At 36.2% G+C, this 23,576-nt stretch overlaps 1 protein-coding gene across 1 annotated transcript in view; it reads right to left on the minus strand.

The window, feature by feature from the left end:
- RBFOX2 (RNA binding protein, fox-1 homolog (C. elegans) 2) overlaps positions 1-23,576 on the minus strand; it is a 276,297-nt gene that overhangs the window by 182,905 nt on the left and 69,816 nt on the right. Inside the window, exon 2 of the mRNA XM_012644707.1 lies at positions 8,138-8,188. Coding sequence (XP_012500161.1) covers positions 8,138-8,188 — 51 coding nt within the window. The remainder of the gene's footprint in view (positions 1-8,137; positions 8,189-23,576) is intronic.

Raw genomic sequence — 23,576 nt, forward strand, 5'->3', positions numbered from 1 at the left:
CACTACACATTTGTTACAATAAAAAAGTTAAGTAAAATGAAGCCACTTTGGAAAATAGTTTGCTGGTGGATCATGTGAGCCCAGCAGTGCAAAAACCAGCCTAGGCAATACAGCAAGACCTTGAGCCTACAAAAAATTTCTTTAACAAATTAGCCAGGTGATGTGGTGCAGGCCTGTAGTTGTAGCTACTTGGGAGGCTGAGGCAGTAGGTTCACTTGAGCCCAGGAGCTCCAGGTTGCAGTGAGCTATGACTGTGCCACTGTACTCCAGCCTGGGCTACAGAGCAAGACTCCGTCTCAAAAAAAACCAAAAAAACAAAAAAATACTGTAAGAAACAAACTCCTTTAAAAAAAAAAAAAAAAAAAAAAGCCAGGCATGGTGGCTGGTGGCTCATGCCTGTTAATACCAGCACTATGGGAGGCCAAGGTGAAGGATCTACAAAGCCCAGGAGTTTAGGACCAGCCTGGGCAACATAGCAAGCCTCCGTCTCACAATAAACAAATGAAAGAATGAATGAATAAAAAAGTTAAGGTGGCCGGCCCAGTGTCTCACAACTGTAATCCCAGCACTTCCGGAGGCTGAGGCAGGAGGATCACTTTAGCCCAGGAGTTTGAGGTTACAGTGAGCTATGATGACACACTGCACTCTAGCCCAGGTGACAGAGTGAGACCCTGTCTCAAAAAAAAGAAAAAAAATTAAGCATGAGCTTACCATAACCTCAGCAATTACTCCTAGAAATCTACCCAAGAGAAATTAAAATATATGCCTACATAAAGACTTGTATGTGAATGTTCATATCAGCATTATTCATAATAACCAAACTGGAAACAATGCAAATATCCATCAAATGGTAAATAGATAAACAAAATGTGGTATACCCATACAATGGAGTACTACTCAGCAAAAAAAAATAATGATATAGGGATATATACTACAACCTGGATGAACTGGATGAACCTCAAAAACATTATGCTAAGTGAAAGAAATCACATGCAACAGACTACATATATTGTATGATTCCATTTCTATGAAATGTTCAGAAAAGACAATTTTATAAACTCATAAAACAGTTCAGCAGTTGCCTGGGGCGGGAACAGGGACTGACTACAAAAGAATGAGAGAATTTTGGGGATGATAGAAATGTACTAAAACTGGACCATGGCACAACTCTATAAATTTACTAAAAATCACTGAATAAGTACACTTATATTGGGTGAATTTTATCATACAGAAATTGTATCTCAATAGAACTTTTTTTAAAAGCAACTGCCAAATATATATACTTATATATACATATATATTTATTTCCTACATATATATTTATGCATGTATTTAGTAACCCCAGGGGAAACAAGTATATAAGAAAGGGAATGTAATCATAATATTTTATCATCTGGCTATAAAAATATTTACATAGTCATAATAATCTAATAATTATGTAATCATAAATCAATAATAATGCTGATTTAACCAAAAATGACCTTATTAGAAGGAAAGAGAGAGTATCTATAAAACAGTTAATTTCTCATCTTCAACAGTAGGAAGACAAAGAATAGTACCAAAAATTAATAAATCAAGAAACAGCAGAATAAGCATGTTATTTAGATGCATGGCAGCGAGCAGCAGAAGAAATAAAATCGTGTTTCCCAGGAGGAAAAAGCTTATGAACTATTCAGGGAATGGAATGATCTAAAATACAACAGTAAAGCTAATTACATTGTTTGAGAAAAGTGCTACAAGAACACTAGATGCTGCAGCATTTACCAGCCCTTCATCCACTAGAGGGTGTAAGGACAACACCACAGAAGGACCTAAATCACTGGTGGGAGACCTGATGCCAGATGTTGGGGAAAAGTAACCATTTCAAAAAGCCTTGCACAAAGGCTGAAAATGGGGTTCTAGATGGCCTAATAAGAAGAAAAGAAAGTGATTTCACACTGCCAATAATTTAAGAGCAAAGCAGAAGCATGTTAAGTTAAATAACAAAAAAAAGGACCAGAAAAGAAATTATTGTAGATTATAAGATATAGAAGGGGTAACATTTCATCTCTGAACCAGTCATTTTAATCCTGTCTCCAACTAGGGGGCCTTAAGGCTGGGGTGGAGAGATTGAAGAGCAGGGGAGTGACTGCAAAAAGGTATGGGGTTTCTTTAAGGTTGCATTTTTAAGCACAGTAATTACTAGAATAATGTTTTTCAAGCAGATTGCAATCCATTAGTGGGTTCAGGAAATCAATTTTGGTAAATCAATTGTTGCTCACAATCAAGAATTTTTTGAATGGGATGATACAAAATGGAAAATATCACAGTACTTAGCATACAGTAAGGTAAGACTAAGTCATAGTTATACATATACAAGTGTGTTCTGGGTCGTGACGAAAAGATATCATTTTCTGGGGGTTACAGTCTTTTTTAAGTTCAAAAGCATTGAGCTAGAATTGGAACACCCTCACCATGTCCTCTCCCACCAACTCTCTCCAAGGGAAGAAAAGTAGGCATTATTTCTTTGCCACCAAGCCAAATGAGTACTACAGAAGATGCATTTGCTATTGTCCACAGCTCCCAATCAACATTTTAAAATCCTGAAATTTCATTTTCAAAAACTGGACTAAAATAAAATCCATTCCAGCAATAAAAGAAAAAACTGGTTAAAAAAACAGAAAGAAAAGAAAACTCTCAAGAAGAAAGAAAACACTTTTTAAGTAAAAAACCTTTAGGTCATTTTTAATTTACCCTCTATATTATAAGTAAAACTGCCACTCTGAATTAATATCTATAATTGTCTAAATCATATTTGTCAATTTCAACATCTCCTTTGATATGCCCACTTGTTTCTGTTAATCACTGGAACATATCCACATAGTGGCTTTCAACAGGATTTTGGAAAATTGAAGGAAAAATTTTTGAGGAGTCACTGACAAGCATTTTAAAAATCAGACAAAGGTCTGACAACATAATATTAATTTTTTCTTTATATTCAAAATACAAAAAGATAAATTTTAGACCATATGTTATTTTAACAAACGACAGGAAGAAAACTTGACAGAAATAAGTTATTTAAGGGACCTTCAGGTCATATGAAGACTTTTCATGCTGTTACATTCTCTAAAGATTCCAGATTACCTTGTCACACTAGCAAGAGAACGTTCAACATTCAAAGAAGAGAGACACTGATAGAAAAATACAAAAAGGAAATACAAGACACAGAGGCTGAAAATCGGATTCAAGTCCAATTCTTCCACTTACTACCTATGCGATATTGGGAGATTCATTTAAAAACCTCTGTGCCTTTTTCTTATCTATAAAATAGGGATAATAAAATCCAGTAACCTACCTGGTAGAGCTATTGTGAAGATCAAAGCTGGATATACATAGGAGTACTTTGTAAACTGTAAAGTACCTTACAGACATTAGTTTTTATAATTTACTAACATTCCCAATTCCATAACTGACTCAACACCTGAACCCAAGCAAGAGTCTGTGCTATCTTTCATCTTGAATGTACATGGCAACGTTTCATTCCCACACAGTTCAAGAGTTAGTGTAATGAGCCATAATTTAAGGTTCTAAGAAAAAAGGATTACACCGAGGGCACTCCTAACTACCAGCATTACTTTCAACACTTAGTTTTCCAAGCATCCCACTGCTGAACATCCCTTACTTAGTAGGCTGCCCCAATGAAGCAAAGCAAATTATCTATAATTTGTATTTATCTGCTCTAATCCTCTTCCCCCACCCATCCCTCAGACTGAGTTGATTCTAAAACAAAATTCAACCAAGTAAGCACTAAGGAGATTCAAAGTTTCTGACAACAAAATAAGTCCTCCCTATAGTTGTTTACAGTATAAGCTCTTTTAATCAACAAACTTGTTAAATTAACTAATGTTCTCCATTTCAAGTCATGTATGCCGGGGATGCTTCTGGCATTCTTACCACCTGAAACTAGTAAGCAGTTCTCTCATTCCACCCCCAAGCCCTTCTCCCAGTAGCTGAGCTTTATGCTTACCAAGAATCACTTCTGTTTATTCACCTATCTGCTTATAGAAGTTATAAGTACTTATATTATTAAATGTTACATAAATCAATGAAATAGTTACAAAAGTTTCCTTGAAAACAGCTCTAATTTGAATTCCTTGAGAATTCTTACTAAGTCAAGACGCTAAAAAGTTTTGCTCAGTCAAATTTGATGTGGGCAAGACAACTGTAAAAGACTGGGCAAGGAGGGGGAATCATACAAATCTAGACAGTTTCACCTAAATTGCTTTGAATGTCACTAAGGCCTTGTTCCTCTCTAAAAAAAAACAAATTAGAATTCATAGATGATGCTTTATGAGTACAGTTTGTGCAAAAAAAAAAAATCAAGTAGTACTTCAATCAGATCTATATGCATATAAAAGACCTTGACCTCATATCAGAAGATGAAAGAGTAAGCATATATTTGTTCAAATTAAAATAAAATGATCTAAGTTAAAATAAAAGTTTTAACTTATTTCCCCACTTCAAACAATTGTTTAAATTAACCCATGGCCTATTAGTCCTGATCACATCAGTTAAGAGAACACTGATTGTATTTTTTTATTTATAGCTAGGACGACCATACATCTGTTTAACCCGGAACTGTTTCAATATAATTATAATCCCTTTTCACTCTCAAAAGTGCCTTAACTTGAATGATAAATGTATATGGTCACCCTAATTACAGGAGACATAAAGTTGTGGCACCCAGAGGTGGCATGGGGCCAGTCTTAGGACCACCACCACTGTACTTTCCAGGAATCCCCTAAAAGCCATCCCAAATAAACAATTTTAGCAAAAACCATAAGTTTGCTATGCAGAAAAGCCCTCTTCTAAACAGACTGCTGCTTCTAAGCCTCTACTATATAAAAATTCTGGAGCTGATATAAGTATTCTCCCATTTAAAAAATATTACAAACCCATAAAATATCCTAGCCTTAATCAACACTTTGGAAACATGCACAAGCACATAAATCACAAAAAAATAGTCAGCTAGGAATCTAAACCACTATATCGTATCACCGACCTAAAATTCTGCATGGCCTTAGGTAAAATATTTAGCTTTTCTGAGTTGGTTTTCACTTTGTAAAACTGGAACAATGTTTGTCTCCTCTACTTCCATAGAGAGGCCACATTAGCAAGCACAGTGAAATGCTTAGAGTGCTTTATAAAAGCAATGGATTGCCATCCCAAAAAGCTTGTTAACTGATCAGGAATGATGACTGAGGTGAAGAAAAGCAAAACCTCTACAAGGGTAGTTTTCTTCCCCTCCTTCTCTTCACAGGTTTCTGATTCAAATGTGCTGCTGGGGGCTTATGTAACATGATGAAAGAGTCACTAAAACAGTGGAATGCTGGTCCACTTAGTGCTAATGAACTGAGGTGTAATAATCCTTAACCAGGAGTCATGGACTCCTAGATCTATGGTTGAGCTTCAAGAGTTTTACGAAGCCCCCAAAAGGTAAATAAAATGTGAGTGAGTGGGTACATTCTTTCCTGACCATATTTGCCCTGGGTGAGTCAATAATCCCTAGCACAAAGGGCCCTCAAAAAATAAATTTTGGTTCTTATTCAGCTACTAACTTGAACTGTTACCTTGGACAAGTCACTTTACTTCTCTTTGCCTCAATTTCCTTATCTTTCCAAAGGGAACATTTGCCTCATCTACTTCAAGAAGTGATTGGGAGGATAAGATGAGAAAATATTGATCAAAGTGATCTACAACAATCAAAAGATTATAATTTTTACCTCTTTTAAAATCACCATTAAATGTTGATAAAAATCCTATCTGGGGATGATTCTTATGTATTTAGAAAGGAACAGCAAAAGAATAAGAAAAGTAAATAAAGGCACATAATTAAAATTCACCTTCACCCCCACTGCTGGGCTCTTAGATTTTCTGAGCCAAAACCATGCATAAGAGAAGTAAAAATCACAAGTTCTGTTTCTGCCCAGCTTGGGCTGTTCAGTGACCAGTGTTTCACACTTATAAATACCTCCCAAATCTCAAAGCACAAAGTGAGAGTTCACAAGGTTAGGCGCATTAATTAGCAGTACTCATTTGGATTCTGCATTCATCAAACACAACAAGCAGCTATTCAATATTTGCCTATTTGCACTACTTTAAGATCTCTAATTCAAAGATGCAAGCAGAGTACAAAACAAAGCCCAAGAAAACAAACTAAAATAAACCTGTCACCATCAGAATATGCCTCAAAGTAAATCAGCAGCTTTAATTCATGGCAAGGGGTCTGCACAGGCCTATAGCCCAGATAGCATGAGTAATGAATGTGCAGGTTACAGAAGTGGGTCCCTGCTGCAAAAGAAAGGAAAAATAAAGTAGTTCCAAGCAAAAAGAGACTACTTTTTGTGCCTTAACAAATTCTTATTAACTCCTTTTACTTAACTCCTTATTGATCTGTAATCCCCACAGGAAGAACACAGTATTATACTGTACCCTTTCAGATTCTTTTACACTCAGTAAGTCTACTTCCATACGTCACATCAATTAGCTTTAACTTCCTAGATCCAAAATAAGCAACATTTTATAAATAATGAGATAACTGCATTAGTATGCAAATCTAGATTAAGAGACTAACCATGATCTCTCATACATTACACATCCTGGGTGAAAAGTACAAGATGAAACAACAAAATGTAACTCCTTTTAAAGCAACCCACAGGATTACAGTTCTCAACCTTGGCTGCACAGTGGAATCACCTGTAGAGATTTCTAAATATTTGAATGATTAAGCCCAATCTTAAACCTACTCAATCAGTATCTCTGGGGACTGGATCTCCAGGCATCAGTATTTTTTCTGGTATATGGCCATGACATAAAACTACTATCAAAGGGCATAAATTTTATAGCTTACAGAAGCTCTAGGGAAGACCCAAACCAGAGAGAAAAACAAGCAAACAAACTTCTATATTCTCTTTAGAATTGGGGCAAATGACTGTATCTTTTACCGAAAGTTTCCATCTTCAACTTTAACAGCAAGAATGCCACTGGGAGGTGAACACAGAGATGACCACTACCTTCTCTCACCTTTCTCTCCATACCCTACCTGGGGTCAGTTTGATGTCAACCCAGCACCAAAAATGTAAGAATTGGGCAAATACTCTCAAATCAGAAAGGCCTCCAAATAGGTGACTACTGATTATGGGCCATCTTGGTTTTTAAAATCAGCTTCAGGGGCTCTGATGAGATTCAGTTAACTTCTGGAAAGGGAAAACTACGTCAACCCTTTAGTTTAGCACTATAATGACTCATATCCCCGGGACATGTCTAACAATGCTGGTTTTTCTTGACAATCCTATAAGGAATCATGGATAGGCATTCAAAGATATTGCTAGGAGCTACCCTTGTCAGATCTCCTGAAGAAAATGTCAATATCCCCAAACAGCAAGGAGACAAATTTCATTCACAGGTTAGGTGACTTTCTCTAAAAGGCAGCCTTGCCCGTTCTTCTAATCCTAATTCTGCTCCAGCCTTCAAACAGCAAAAAGACAGGGAAGGCATTTTATACAGTCGCCTAAACCATACTGAGAATGTCGCATAGGAAATAGTTCTGCTCTGACCAACAATAGGGCCTGGGCTTTTTCCAATCTTCCCCTCATCTAACAAAGAAAGGCAGCAGAAACTTCACTTTCTCAAGCAAGCCTTCCCTGATTAAAAACATAAGGCTGAATTCCCACAGGGAGGAGAATGGAATTTTCTTGCTGCAGATTATTGCAAGGCCTAAAAAATCTGTGCAGGCAGGGGCTAAGGAGCAGAAAATAAGCATCAGAATTATTAGAATCCAGCATTAGAATTATGAGGCATCAAATAAATGAGGTCACACCATTATTATATAGCTTGGAAAAGAAAAAACAAACACAAAAGTAATGATGACTTTGCTTGAGTGATTGTTTTCTCCTATAATATCCACAATTGTAATAACAATCATCATTATAATACTTTTAGAATTAATGTATTTAATTTATATCTCTAAAAGTAAATTCATTGCTGAAACAAGCCATATTACCTTCCATAATAAGTAATTTCAGGAAATACTATCATAGCATGCTTTGATAAAACACACACACACACGTCATATGAGTAACAAACAGCAGATACCAACCTGGCTGTCCCTCGCTGGGAATCCATGATAACCTGGAGTCAAAGCCTCGTTCTAAGAGAAAAAAAAAGAAAAAAATCAAACTATTAGAAGAAAGAAAATGTTAACAAGAATCAAAATCATGCAAACTGATCAAATATGAAATCCTGTCCTGCTACCTAAATTGTTCCATTGCTGTACTCCACTCCACCTAACTGCATGTATCCTCCTAATAAATCTCCACAATGTCAAAACAAAAAAATAGTATATGCATAGAACACTATTCACAAACACTATTTTCCTCCTTGTGCAGCTAGATCTGTTCCCATCCTAGTGTATCTCAACCAGGGTGCTACTGAGATTTGAGCCAGAACAATTCCTAACTCCACACTGTGGGACTTTAGCATTCCCAGTCCTACTCATGTAAGTCAGCAGCACTTCTAAACACTAGGATAACCAAAAACCTTCTACATAATTTCCAAATGCCCCTGGCTAGAAAGAGGACAAGTATCCCCTTGTAGAGAACCAACTCTTGACCTGGAAAAGTCTTAGCCCCTCCTCTATCAACCTTTTTTTCTCAGTTCTTTTAAATCTAGATGAAATTCTACCTCTGTTCAAGACTTCCTCTACCACCCTGTATCATCCTATGGACCCAAGTGACTCCTTCTAACATATATATATGTTAATATTTATCTAGGTTATCTGTGCAATTTACTTTTCATATTATTTATGATTCCAATTAATGTTATTTTTTAAAGGTATATCATGTTGAGTATTTGTCTTATCTTCATGTTCAACCACAAAAATCAAGATTCTTGACAGCAAGGATAGTAGCTAATAAAAGCTATGCAAACTCTAACTTAGCATAAGGTCATACAATGTCAGCTCTCATTTCTGGCTTACTTGACCCATTCAATCATTCAGTAAACATATACTGAACACTAAAATTTTCCAAGTACTGAAAAGGTGACCGATAGAGTAAGAAAGACGAATAAAATAAGGCCCTTGCTTTCAAGGAAACTTTAAAATGGGAGTAGATATATGTGCACAAAGGAACTGAGAATATATGGTGCTTTTGTAATTTTCAAAATGCTTAACACAGGCTACTTAAAGATATTCATCCTCTTCTTCCATCCACTTTTTTTTTCTGTTTTAATAAAGATATCGCCATTTATTACAAAAAAGTAGTGTTCAAGTGTGAACATTTAACAGATGAAACAAAACTCAATTTTTTAACCATTTATAATCACAAAGACCTTTAAACAACATCATGTGGTAGTGACTTTTTCCTTTACTTCTCTTGTCTTTTTCTTCTCTTCTCCCCTGCGGGGAAAAATCTTTTTGTGGTTGTTTACTTGGAGTTGGTTAAACTAGAGAGGCGATTTAAAACAAACAAAAGATCTACAAAGCAACAGAGATTTTCTACATATATATATTTTTAAAGTTAAGATGAGAGGTATCAGATCTTTTTGCTAATACCATTAGATACTAAAATGGTTTCATTTAATTTATAATATATCTATTTACTTCAACCAATTTTGAAAATCATTTGTACTTTTGTTAATACTAGCAGAATAAATAACAAGAGAAATTTTCATAGACAGGACTTTAATATGATAAGAGAGAAAACTTTACACCCAATGGTAGATACATCGAAGATATGACCATATTCATATCTTTGATAGGCAAAAGTCCACATTCCCTTCAAAAACATGAAAGCCAGGAGTCAACTTAAGTTTACTGCAGAGGCCTGTCTCTTGTTCATCATGGTTTCCCCAAGATCTAACACATGGTGGAGACCCAAGAGAATGTGTAAATAAACAAATGAAGTTAAATAACCATAAATTATTTAGAAATTCGGCCACTGATTCAATCATAGACATCCAAGTTCTCCTTCTCTATTACTAAATCCCAACTGTGGACATTTTAATATTTATAAATTAGTCTCCCCAAAGAAAGGATACCAGATACTAAAGATAACTGCCTTAAAAAAATTTATGGGTGCCAAAACAATCTTGAGAAAGAAGAAAACAATTGAAGGACTCACACTTCTTGATTTCAAAATTTACTACAAAGCTACAATAATCAAGATAGTGATACTGGCATAAAGACAGACATATAGACCAATGGAATACAACTGAGAGTCCAGAAATAAATTCTTACAGTTTTGGCCAACTGATTTTTGAAAAGGGTGCCAAGAAAGGTAATAGGAAAATAATAATCTTTTCAACAAATGGTGCTGAGATAACTGAATATCCACATGTAAAAGAATGAAGTTGGAATCTTCACATCACAAACAAAATTAACTCAAAATAGATCATACCTAGGCTGGGCACAGTGGCTCACGCCTATAATCCTAACACTCTGGGAGGCTGAGGAGGGAGGATAGCTTGCGCTCAGGAGCTCCAGACCAGCCAGAGAAAGAGGGAAACCCCGTCTCTACTAAAAATGGAAAAATTAACTGGGTGTCATGGCGCTCACCTGTAGTCCCAGCTACCTGGGAGGCTGAGGCAGGAGGATCGCTTCAGCCCAGGAGTTGGGGGTTGCAGTGCGCTACAGTGACACCACTGCACACTACCCAGGACGACAGAGCAAGACTCTGTCTCAAAAAAAAATAAATAAATAAATAGATCATACCTAAAACTACAAAACTCTTAAAAGAGAACACAGGAGTAAAATCTTCATGACCTTTGGTTAGTCACAGTTTCTTCAATATGACACCAAAAGTACAAGTGACAAAGGAAAATAGATAAATTAGACTTCATTAAAATTAAAAAATTCAAAGGATACCTCAAATAAATGAAAAGACAACCAACAGAATGGGAGAAAATATTTGCAAATCGAATGTTTGATAAGGCACGTGTATCCAGTATATATATATAAAAAAACTCTAACAACTCAACCACAAAAGGACAAATAACCCAATTTTAAAATGGGCAAAGGATTTGAACGGGCAGCTCTCCAAAAAAGATATGCAAATGACAAATAAGTATATGAAAAGATGCTCAGTATCATTAACTCATTATGCAAATCAAAACCACATTGAGATAAAACTGACACCCACCACAATGGTTATAATCACAAAGTCAGACAATAACAAGTGTTGACAGGATGTGGAAAAATTGGAATTCTCTTACATTGCTAGTTGGAAGGTAAAATGGTACGGCTGCTTTAGAAACAGATGAGTAGGCCCTCAAAATGTTCAACAGAGAGTTACCATATGACCCAGCAATTCCACACCTAAGTATTAATACATAACAAAGAAAACTGAAAATACATGTAGACACAAAACTTTGTGCATGAATGTTCATAGCAGCATTATTTCATAATAATCAAAGAGTAGAAACAGCCCAAATATCTATCAATTAATGAATGGATAGACAAAGTACGGTACATCCACAAATGAATACTATTCAGCAATTTAAAAAATGAAGTATGGATACAACATAGATGAATCTTGAAAACATCATACTAAGTAAGGAAAAAAAAAGACACAAAAGGCCACAAATTAGGCTGGACATGGTGGCTCACGCCCGTAATCCCAGCTATCTGAGTGGTCAAGGCAAGAGAATTGCATGAGGCCAGGAATCCGAGGTCAGCCTGGGCAACAGAGCAAGAGCCTGTCTCTAATTTTTAAAAAAAGGCCATAAATTATATGATTCTATTGATATGAAATGTCCAGAATGGGCAAATCTATAGAGACAGAAAATAGATCTGTGGTTCAAGGGGTTAAGGGGGAGAAATAGGCAGTGACTGGTAACAGATACCAGGTTTATTTTGAGGGTGATAAAAACATTCTGAAATTAGGTATCAGTGATGGATGCACAGCTCTATGATTATGCCACTGAAACACTGAAAACATTTCAATAAAGTGATATTTATGGCCTATGAGTTATATATCATTAAGTAATAATAGTTACAGGCAATTTTGGCTTTTTCACATTGATTTTTTTCAGGGGAGACATACACAGTTTATATTACAACAAAAGAACAAGGCTCCTTCTGAAATCCCCAAGTGCCTTTCTGTGGATTCTATAAATTTACTTCAATATCATTCCCTATAGATTTTAACAATGATAATGATAAAGATGATGATAACTACCAGATATTGAACAACTAATCAGTATAGTTCCAGAATGGAAGGGAGGAGAAAAAAAAAGAGGCAAAGAAAAGTAGATAATAAGGAGGCATATAAAAATGCATTTCCTATCATTAGGGAAACTAACTCAGAGAAGGTAAGTCGTTGACCCAATAATAATGCATAGATATTAAATGGGAAAGCCAAACTGCCAACCTGGGTCTGTTGGACTCCAAAGCCCCTGTTCTTTCCATTTTGCCAAGTTCTTTTCTCTAATAACCATTTCATATTACCCTTTACAGTAAATACTTCAAGACTGTCTAAGAAGGGGATTATAAGATTAAGAAAGTAATCAAAAACCCCAAAGGCATATTAACAGAAATTCGTCACTCACAGAGAACACATAAACCATATTCTGTGACATCTGGGAGTTCAACAATGCAGAAAACTTTTAAGAAAAAGATCACATTCCTACAAGCCAGTATTGTCAAAAACTTTAATAGCAAAGACAGATTTAACAGGTTGCACAGAGATGTGTCAGAGGAAATGGATTTACTTCTCCACCTGCCTTAGCAAAGCATTACTCCTTCTTTATTCCCCACCTCTCAGATAAGGCTATTTGGATCTCTCCAGCCCTCCCTGGAAACTCCCTGCCTCTCTGAGAGTGGCCCATACTTAAGGAATAGGCTTGGTTTTCTCTTTAATTTTACCATGTATATATCGTCCCTTACAAAAGCATTAATTTTGCATGATTATGAATGCATAGACATGTATCCTGTCATATACATTCTTTAGCAATTTGCTTCTTTTGCTCAACACTTCGTAAGATTCATCTCCACTAATGCATATCACTATATTTTAATAATTTTGATTTCTATTTAGTATTCTACCTTACAAATATGTCAAAATTTATTTATCTGTCCTATCTTCCTGTTAATGGATATTTAAATTGTTTCCAGTTAAGGTTTTATTTGTGCTCACAAATCATGCTGTCTATGAACATTCTTTTCGAATTGAGATATCATTTTTCACTCATGAGATCAGCAAAAATGAAAATGTCACAAGTTGGCAAAAAGATGAATAAATGGGTGCTTTCACGTGTAATGGCAGAAATATAAATATGTTGAGACCATTGTTTTGGAAAGCAATTTGACAATACTATCAAAATATTGAATGCATGTACCTTCTTATAATTTCACATCTCTCTAGAGAATCACTTGCACATGATTTCAAAGCATGTGCAAAGATTTTCAACAGTGCTATTTGTAACAGTGAAAAACTAGAAAGAACCTCAATTTCCATTAATAATAAGGAAAGAATGTTATTAATTATTATATAATTTCAACAACCTATGTGCAAATTTAAAAAAATAAGGTAAAAATCTCCATGATCTCAGGTCATATTAAATGATAGAACAGTGTAGTATTTTTTTTTAATTATAAAACAAAAATAGGTATTTCTACATGCATATAAGAAAATACCTAGAAGGATATATGACAAATTTCTAACAGTGGTTACCCCTAGGGAGAAAAATAAGATTAGTGGAAAGCAGAAAGGGCATATTTTACCTGAATTGTCTGAATTTTTAAAATGTAAAATTCATGTATTACTTAGAGTATCACTATTATCAGTGGTTCATAATGCTTAATAACTTATAAAACCAACTTCATATAATCTTACTTAGTCCTCACAATGCATAAAATAGGCTTTATAAACTTCATTTTACAGATGACAAAACTGAATTTCAGAAAGTTTAAGTGATTTGCTCAAAACCAAATAACTAATGATAGTAGCTCAGACACCTTCAGACCTAGGTCTTAATTCTATCCCCGATACTTCTAATATTTCATGACAACTAGTTAAAAAAAAAAATTTCCCTGGTCAGGTTAGGGATAATTATGATTGTCTAATGATCTGCAGATCTGAGTTTTTAATCTCTGTAAAAATAATAACTAACATTTAAATTAGAGATGGAATTAAAAGGAAAGCTAATGGAACAGATGAGATACATCTGCTAAACTCCAAAGAGCATGGTGGCTCACGCCTGTAATCCTAGCACTCTGGGAGGCCAAGGTGGGAGGGTTGCTTGAGCTCAGAAGTTCTGAGACCAGCCTGAGCAAGAGCAAGACCCTGTCTCTACTAAAAATACTAAACAGAAAAATTAGCCAGGTGTCATCACACGCGACTGTAGTCCCAGCTACTTGGGAGGCTGAAGCAGGAGAACTGCTTGAGCCCAGGAGTTTGAGGTTGCAGTGAGCTATGATGCTACCAATGCACTCTACCCAGGGCAACAGAGTGAGACTGTCTCAAAAGACAAACAAAAAAGAACTTCAAAGAGAAAAGGTTTTACAGTAGCTATGTGCCTATAAGCAAAATTTATTGGCCCAGTAAGACTGAAAGACTTAGAAACTGACTCGCCTCAGCATAGAGACTGCTCCAAAACAAAAAGAGATCTATAAGAAACAAAAAGTCAACCACGAGAATCTTTATTAACTGGAAGTCAACAATTCAACCTGTTTAGAAGGTTAACGGACACATGAAAGTGTAACACAAGGATCCTTAAGCAACTGTCAAATAGAACTGCAACTGATCATGCATGTACAGTGGACATTGAGAGAAGTGATACACAGTAAAAAAAAAAAAAAAAAAAAAAAAAAACCACCTGACTTTTGCATTCTCCATTGACTGCTTAGAAGCTCCCATATGCACTTAGGTTTGAAAAATCCATTTAAGTAGAAGAATCCTTCAATCATTCAGTAAGAGTGGATTGACAAGCACAGTGCTGGTGTTCTTGCCCTTGAGGTTCTTGCCTCAGAATCATAATAATTACAAGATAATACAACCGATACCATAACTAAAGTCTGTAACAAAAGAACTACAGGTCTCCAGAAGATCTTCATAAAAAGTGTGTGTAAGCATGGGAGTGGGTAATAACATCAAGCCTCCTAATAGGACAAGACCTCTAATACCATAATGAATTGATGCATGCTGAAAAGACACAATGGCTTTTTTTGTTTTTTGTTTTTTTGATTTTGAGGCGGGGTCTTGCCCTGTCATCCATTTTTTAATTTTTAAATTTTTTGTAGAGACAGAGTCTTGCTATGTTGCCCAGGCTGGTCTTGAACTGCTGGGCTCAGGCACAAGCTCAAGTGATACTGCCACCTCTATCTCCCAAAGTGCTAGGATTACAGGAGTGAGCTGCCACATCCAGCCAACACAATGCTTTTTAAAGCCATAATTTCTAAATGCTTTCTGGAAATTATCAGTGTCATTTCTGAATGATTAGCCAATACATTTTCCTAGAATACTGGCGTTACTACCAAAAATACTGGTAAAATTACCCAGAATACTGCACATGGGGGGGGGGAGTACTGTTTTCTTAAGTATTTTAAAAATACAGTTAAAGGAGGTGCTAAAAGGACTTAACACTGAAAATCAAAAAGTCCTGCTTTCATTAAAAAATTATAGTTGTGATATAATACAGTGGCCATAAATCCTAAGCAATGATCAATAGAACAGTAACCAAAATGAAGTTCCCTAAGGAGCCTAAGAAAGACACCATGCTACCAATCTTCCTTCGTTTTATCTGCTTAAAAAATCATGTGTTGAACATTCAGAGTTTTATTATAAAAGTATTCCTTACTGGCTTCTATCACTGAGGAAGGCTGGCTAGGAGCAGGGTGCAGAAAACTGGAAATGCATAATGAAGTTAAACCAAGCAATTAATAAAAACAAAACTGAAAAACCATCCTGTTGCCCCTTTCTTTTTGCGTCTAACAAAATCAAACCAGTTTCACAAAATGGAAGGAGAAGACTATACCGAGAATGGAACAAAATAAATTCTTGCTACCCTGCAGTTTTGGGAAAGTAAAAGCAAGCAGAGGAAGATTAGAAATGAAGCTGCCCTCCACAAACACAACCTGAGTGACGGTACAAGTGAAGATTTTTCATTGACTTACTCCCCAGTTGAAAATGAATTTCGTATTATCTTGCATACTTAACAATAGAAGGAAAGATTTAGATCACACTGACAAAAAAAAAAAGCAAATCAAGTTGCTCAGTTTGTTCATTACCTTATTTGCAGCAAGTTAACTGTTTTTCAAGTATTATTAAGCCTTTTTTGGATTGGGATATGGAAGGGAATACCACAGGAACAGAATGTGTACCTAAGTTCCATATGCTATTATATGCAAAAACTAATCCCAGCAATGAGCACCTTTGTTTGGCTCAAGGAAATTGCTAAGCAACCACAGGGCATCAATTTGCTTCCAAACCATATAGGGTTCAAAGTACCTAGAGATGTATCTCTTACAAGGGATATGAATCTGGTAGTATCTAACAACACAGCCCCAACATAAGGTCCAACTGTCAATGGGTAAACTAAGCTTTCATGTCACAGTAAAATAAAACTAATTCGACCTCCCCATCAAGACAATCAATGACAATTCTTTGTTACACCCACCATTCCCTCCCCATTTACCCTTTTTGTTTTTTAAATTAAAAATGCCCTGGTATAAGTAGTATGTTTCATGGTAATATCTGACAGAGGGATTTACTAGGTCCTTGAAGCCCTTCTTTGGAACACACTAAAATTTCTTCTTTTCAACAGTGGTTCCAGGTATCTAATAAATAAACCATCAAACCCCTTTTCTTCACAGGTGAGGAAGCTAAAACTTAGAAGTGTCTTGTCCATAGTCACTCAACTAGGGTGGACATAAAAGAGAACCTAGAATTTAGACGTTCTGACTCTCAAATCATATCAACTATTCATCTCAGACTCTGCTAATTGTAAATATATGTAACCCCTTTCATGATGTAGTAAAAGTTTAGACTGAACTTTGGGAGTCAAAGAGAGATAGATTCAAATGTATCACTTTCTAACTATGTGACTCTGGTCAAATTACTCTCTCTGAGCCTCGATGTTCTCAACTGTGTAACAGATGTATATACCTCATAAAGTTGTGAAATTAAATGAGATAATTAGGTGAAGCTTATCTGACACAGCATTTAATATGCAGGAGAAGCTCAAAAAGAATTTCTTCCCGGCCCCCAAGTCTATCAGTTGCAAATGACTTGAGACAAAAATTATATAATCTATGGAACCAATTCCCACAAAGTAGCACATTTCCAAATAATCGACCTTTAATTTTTAATTAGCTTACTCTAACGTCAATTCCTTAGGAATATGTACCAAATGGCCACCCTGCCTCACTGCAGCTGTTCGAACACAGGATAAATATCAGAGATATTGTAAATTGATGCCAGTATTCAAGGACAGAATGAGATTACCTCTAAGGTGACCAAAGAAACTTCGCCTTTTGTGACGTATATAGTCACATGCTGCATAACAACATTTTGATCAACTGTCTATATATATGACACTGGTCCCATAAGATTATAATGGAGCTGAAAAATTCCCTCCCCTAGCAACACTATAGCCATTGTAGTACAACCCTTTACCCATGTGTTTGTGGTGATGGCTGGTGTAAACAAATCTACTGCACTGCCAGTCATATAAAAGTATAGCACATTCAATTATATACTGTATATAATACTTGATAATAATAATCAACTATGTTACTGGTTTATGTATTTACTATACTATACTGTTTAGCATTATTGTGGAGTATATTCCTTCTACTTAAAAAAAAACGAAAGTTAACTAAAAACAGCCTCAGGCAAGTCCTTCAAGAGGTATTCCGGAAAAAGGCATTGTTATCACAGGAGGAGGAGATGACAGCTCCAGGCAGGTTATTGCCCTAAGACCTTCCAGGGGGAAAGATGGGAAGGTGGAAGACAGTGATATTGATGACTGTGACCCTGTAGACCTAGGCTAATGTGTGTGTGTATCTTAGTTTCTAACAAAAAAGTTTAAAAATTATTTTAAAAGTCTCAAAAATAAAAAAAGCTTATAGAATAAGGATATATAAAGAAAATATTTTTGTACAGCTGTACAACGTGTTTGTGTTTTAAGCTAAGTGTTATTACAAGAGTCAAAAATTAAAAAAATATTTAAAGGTTTATACAGAAAAAAGTTACAGTAAGCTAAGGTTTGTTATTGAAGAAAAAATTTGTATAAATTTACTGTAGCCTAAATGTTTGTTCATTTGTTCGTTCATTCATTCATTTACAGACTCTCGCTGTGTTGCCCGGGCTAGAGTGCGGTGGCATCAGCCTAGCTCACAGCAACCTCAAACTTCTGGGCTCAAGCGATCCTCCTGCCTCAGCCTCCCAAGTAGCTGGTACTACAGACATGCACCGCCATGCCCAGCTAATTTTTTATATATATTTTTAGTTGTCCAGCTAATTTCTTTCTATTTTTTTTAGTAGAGACGGGGTCTCGCTCTTGCTCAGGCTGGTCTCAAACTCCTGAGCTCAAACGATCCGCCCGCCTCGGCCTCCCAGAGTTAAGTGTACACTGTTTATCAAGTCTACACGTCCTAGGCCTTCGCATTCACTCACCACTCACTCCCTGACTTACCTAGAGCAACTTCCAGACCTGCAAGCTCCATTCATGGTAAGCACCCATCACATGTGTACCATTTTTTATCATTTATACTGTATCTTTACAGTACTTTTTCTATATTTAGATATGTTCAGACACACAAATACTTACCACTGTGTTACAACTGCCAACAGTACTCAGTACAGTAACACACTGTAGAGGTTTGCAGTCTAGGAGCAATAGGCTTTACCACATAGCCTAGGTGTGTAGTAGGCTACACCACCTGGGTTTGGGGAAGTACACTCTACAATGTTTGCATAACTATGAAATTATATAATGAGGCATTTCTCAGAACGGATACACATGACTGTCTATGCTTCATACAGCTAGACAGTCCACTCTGCTTTCATCAATCCATGCTTGGCTAACACCCTCAGTTCTTTAACTTTCCTTTACAAATCTACTCTGTTCTTGCTTTTATTAATACTTTTTTAATTAAAATTCAATCATGATGACAAAATTATATTTTGAAGTACATAAATAAGAAATAAAATTCCCCCCACTGTATCTCTTCTAGTTGTGAGGTTTAAGAACATACTATAAATATTTTTCAGCAGTTTCCTTTTCTTTTTTGAAAAATTGTGGTTAAATATACGTAATTTTACCATTTTTGCCATTTTTAAGTATACACTTCTGTGGCATTAAATACATTCACATTTTGTGCAACCAATCACCACCATCCATCTCCAGAACTTTCTGATCTTCCCCAACTGAAACTCTACATCCGTTAATCCCCATTCCCCTCTCCCTCCACCCACTGCCAACCACCATCCTACTTTGTGTCTCTATGACTGTGACTACTCTAGGTACTTCTTCATATGAGCGGAATCATACAATATTTGTCCTTTTGTGACTGGCTTATTTCATTTACCACACCTTCATGATCTGTCCATGTTGTAGCATGTGTCAAATTTTCCTTCTTTCTCACTCTGAATATTTTACTAATATTGTATGTAAATACAATTTTATGTACATACTATTGTATGTAAATACCACATTTTGTTTATCCATTCACCTGTCAATGGATATTTGGGTTGCTTCTACCTTGTAACTACTGTGAATAATGCTACTATGAATTAGGTGTACAAATACCTGTTTAAGTCCCTGCTTTCAATTCTTTTGTTTATATACCCAGAAGTAGAATTGCTGGATCATTTGTAATTCTATATTTAACTTTTTAAGGTACTGCCATATTGTTTTTCACAGCACTAAACCATTTTAAATTCCTACCAGCAATGCACAAGAGTTCTAATTTCTCCACATCCTCGCCTACACTTGTTATTTTCTGGGTTTTTTTTAACAGCTATCCTGATGAGTGTGAAATATTATGTCATTGTGGTTTTGATTTGTATTTCCTTTACAAGCAGTGATTGTGAGCATCTTTTCATATGTTTATTGGTCATTTGTATACCTTCTTTGGAGAAGTATCTATTCAAGCCCTTCCCATTTTTTAATTTGTTTATTTTTTAAGAGACAGGGTCGTGACTTTGTCATCCAGGCTGGAGTGTAGTGGCCTGATCATAGCTCACTGTAGCCTCAAACTCCTAGGTTCAAGGAGTCCCACCTCAGTCTCCCAAGTAGCCAGGACTACAGACGTGTGACATCATCCCTGGCTAATTTCTTTTTTTCCTTTTTTGTACAGATAGAGGTCTCACTATGTTGCCCAGGCTGGTCTCAAACTCCTATACTCAAGCAATTCTCTTGCCTTAGCCTCCCAATGTGCTGGGATTACAGGAGGGAGCTACTGCACCCTGCCCCTTTCCGATTTTTTAATCAGGCAATTTACTTTTCTGTTGTTGAGTTGTAAAAGTAAAATTTTCGATGAAAATCCCTTATCGGATATATAATTTGTAAATATTTTCTTCCATTAGTGGGTTGCCTTTTCACTCTGTTGATAGTGCTGTTAGATGCATAATAGTTTTTAATTTTCATGGAGTCTAATTTATCTGTTTTTTCTTTTATTGTCTGTGTTTTTAGTGTCAAGAATCTATTGCCAAATCCAAGGTTATAAGGACTTATCCCTAAGTTTCTTCTATAAGTTTTATAGTTTTAGCTCTTACATTTAGGTCTTTGATCCATTCTGAGTTAATTTCTGTATATAATGTAAGGTCCAGCTTCTTTTTTTTTTCTTTTTTTTTGCATGTCTTACCTATTTTTGAGGTTCCTTAGATCTCTGCCCATTTGCCATCTTCTTCCTGGTTTCTGAGGATCTGGAATTAAACATTCATTCCACCCATATGCTGGTTATCAATTAAATGATTCTCAGCTCCAAATTTACCCTTTTTGCCTGCTGTGTGAAAATGGACCTGAGCCCTTGAAGTGTTTTTCCTTTGCCAGCACCCATGATGCCAAGCTTTGTCAGTAGAGGGCAGAGGAGATACACTGTAGAAGGAAAGGGTTTTCCTACCAGGTCCCACTGTGCTTGCCCAGCAGGCTCTTACAAATCAAGCAATTTGCCTTCTTCCCAGCTCACACAGCATACAGCAGCCAGCAGCTTCCCCCAGTAACCCTCTTCTGCCATCATCAGCAGAGTGCCTCTGGTGAGACAACTTCCTATGAACAGCTTTCCCCAGTACCCCAGAGGGTAGATTTTTGCCAGCTTCAAAAAGGCAGATTTCCAGCAAGTTCTGCCGGTATAAAATCATAGGGACTTACTTCTCTGACATTCAGAGAATCACAGCCATGTCCTCTCCAACAAGGTCTGCATCTCAGTCCCTGGGCTGGGCAATGTTGAGAGCGTTCAGGGAAACAGCTATTCTTTGGGTGTTTTATCTCAGCCCTAGAGGCAGCTGCTATTATTTATGAGTTATATTTTATCATATATCAATCATTTTATTATATTATATCTGCTATTATATTACATCTGCTGTTATTTAGAGTTCTCTTTACTTCTTATAAGCCAATCTTTCATTACTTCAATCTCCTCTTAGGGCAAATAATTCTTTATATATTCCCTGTCCAAACTACTGTGTAGTCTCTCTCTCCTGATTGGACCCAGACTGACATAAGTGAGCTGAAATGAAATGTTAATAGCCACTTATATACAGGATAGACATTATACTTAGTGTTTTATAAACATTATTACTTTTAATTCTCACTAAAACCCTGTGAGAATGATATATCATTCTACAGGAAGGAAAAGAGGCTCAGAAAAACTATATAATTTTCCTCAGTATTATAAATCCACATCTGACTGACACTAAAGTCCCTGCTAGTTCTCTAGTATGGCATTTATTTTTCATCACAGACCTAACAACTCCTTTTTTAAGAAACTGGACATCCATGTGCAGACAAGAATTAACATAGTAGGCCTGACTGCTATCCTTAGAAAGAGCAGCTTGCAAGGTTGGCCTTGGCTGGTGTCTGAGAATTTAGATTTCACAGAGTTCTATTCCTAGAACTGATCACAGTGGCTCTTATCAGTTAACACATGCTTTCCTTTTGAGTGTCTGGAATTTTGATATGTGCTAAGGACAGGGTGCCCTCTACCACCACCCCATTCAGAAAATCTCAGCACTAAGTCTCTAATAAGCTTCCCTGGTGAACGACATTGTCACAACTCACTGTTGGAGAATTAAGCATGTCCTGTGTGACTCCACTGGGAAAGGACTCTTGGAAGCTTAATCCAGGTTTCCTCTGGACATCACCACATGCACCCTTCACTGATTTTGCTTTATACCCTTCCACTATTATAAAACATAGCCACAAGTATGACTATATGCTAAGTTCTGCAAGTCCTAGACAATCACTGGACCTGGGCTAGTCTTGGGGGACCCCCAAAACAACCTATGACACGCCAAGCACTTTGTTAAACACTGAGGAAACAAATATGAATAGGGCCTTTGCCTTCAAAGAACTTTACAGTCTATTTAAATTTCCTTTCTTTCTCTGACTGCACTTCTTAGTCTGTTCACTACTTAAAATAGATTAGATACATTTCCCTGAGCTAAATTTCATTTTTAGTGCTGAAATGATGCTAAATAAATATTTAATAAGTCCATCAGGCAAAATCTGAGATACAAAGCTCTAATAAACTCAAAGGCTACACATATTTTCTCTTTACTTACCTCATCTTATTGTGTTCCTCATTAAAAATAAATTGACAAGTCCTTGTACATTGCTGCTAGGAACGTAAAATGGAGCAGCTGCTACGGAAAACAGTCTGGTAGTTCCTCAAAAAGTTAAATATAGAGCTACCATATGATCCAGCAATTCTACTCCTAGGTAAATACCCAAAAGAATTGAAAAACAAGTACTCAAACATACTGTATACACATTTATAGCAGCATCATTCACAATACCCAAAAGGTGGAAACAACCCAAACATCCATCAATGGGTGAACAGATAAACAAATTGAGGTATATACATACAAAGAAATATTGTTCAGTTATAAAAAGGAAGTATTGATATATGCTACAACATGGACAAACCTTGAAAACATTATACCATACTAAGTGAAAGAAGCAAGACACAAAAGGTCATATATTACATGACTCCATTTATATGAAACCTCCAGAAAAGGTAAATTCATAGAAACAGAAAGTACATTGGTAGTTGCCAGGGGCTAGAGTAGAGGGTAAATAGAGGATACTTGCTTAACGGGTATGCGGTTCTTCTGAGGGTGATGAAAAATGTCTGAGCTACATGGAGGTGGTAGTTGTACAACACTGTACATGTACTATATGCCACCAAATTGTTCACTTTAAAAAGGTTAATTTTATGTTATGTGAATTTCATCTCAATTTAAAAATGTTCTCAAAAGCAATGCAATATACAATATGGTGCAAATGAAGAAAATCAAACTTCCTTATGGTATTTGAATGGGTACTTGCAGGTTGTAATAGATACAGATTCAAAAGTGCTGTATCTCAATATATAC

Source organism: Propithecus coquereli, unplaced genomic scaffold (genome assembly GCF_000956105.1).
Source record: "Propithecus coquereli isolate 6110/MARCELLA unplaced genomic scaffold, Pcoq_1.0 Scaffold218, whole genome shotgun sequence".
In the NCBI taxonomy this organism is placed as follows: Eukaryota; Metazoa; Chordata; class Mammalia; order Primates; family Indriidae; genus Propithecus; species Propithecus coquereli.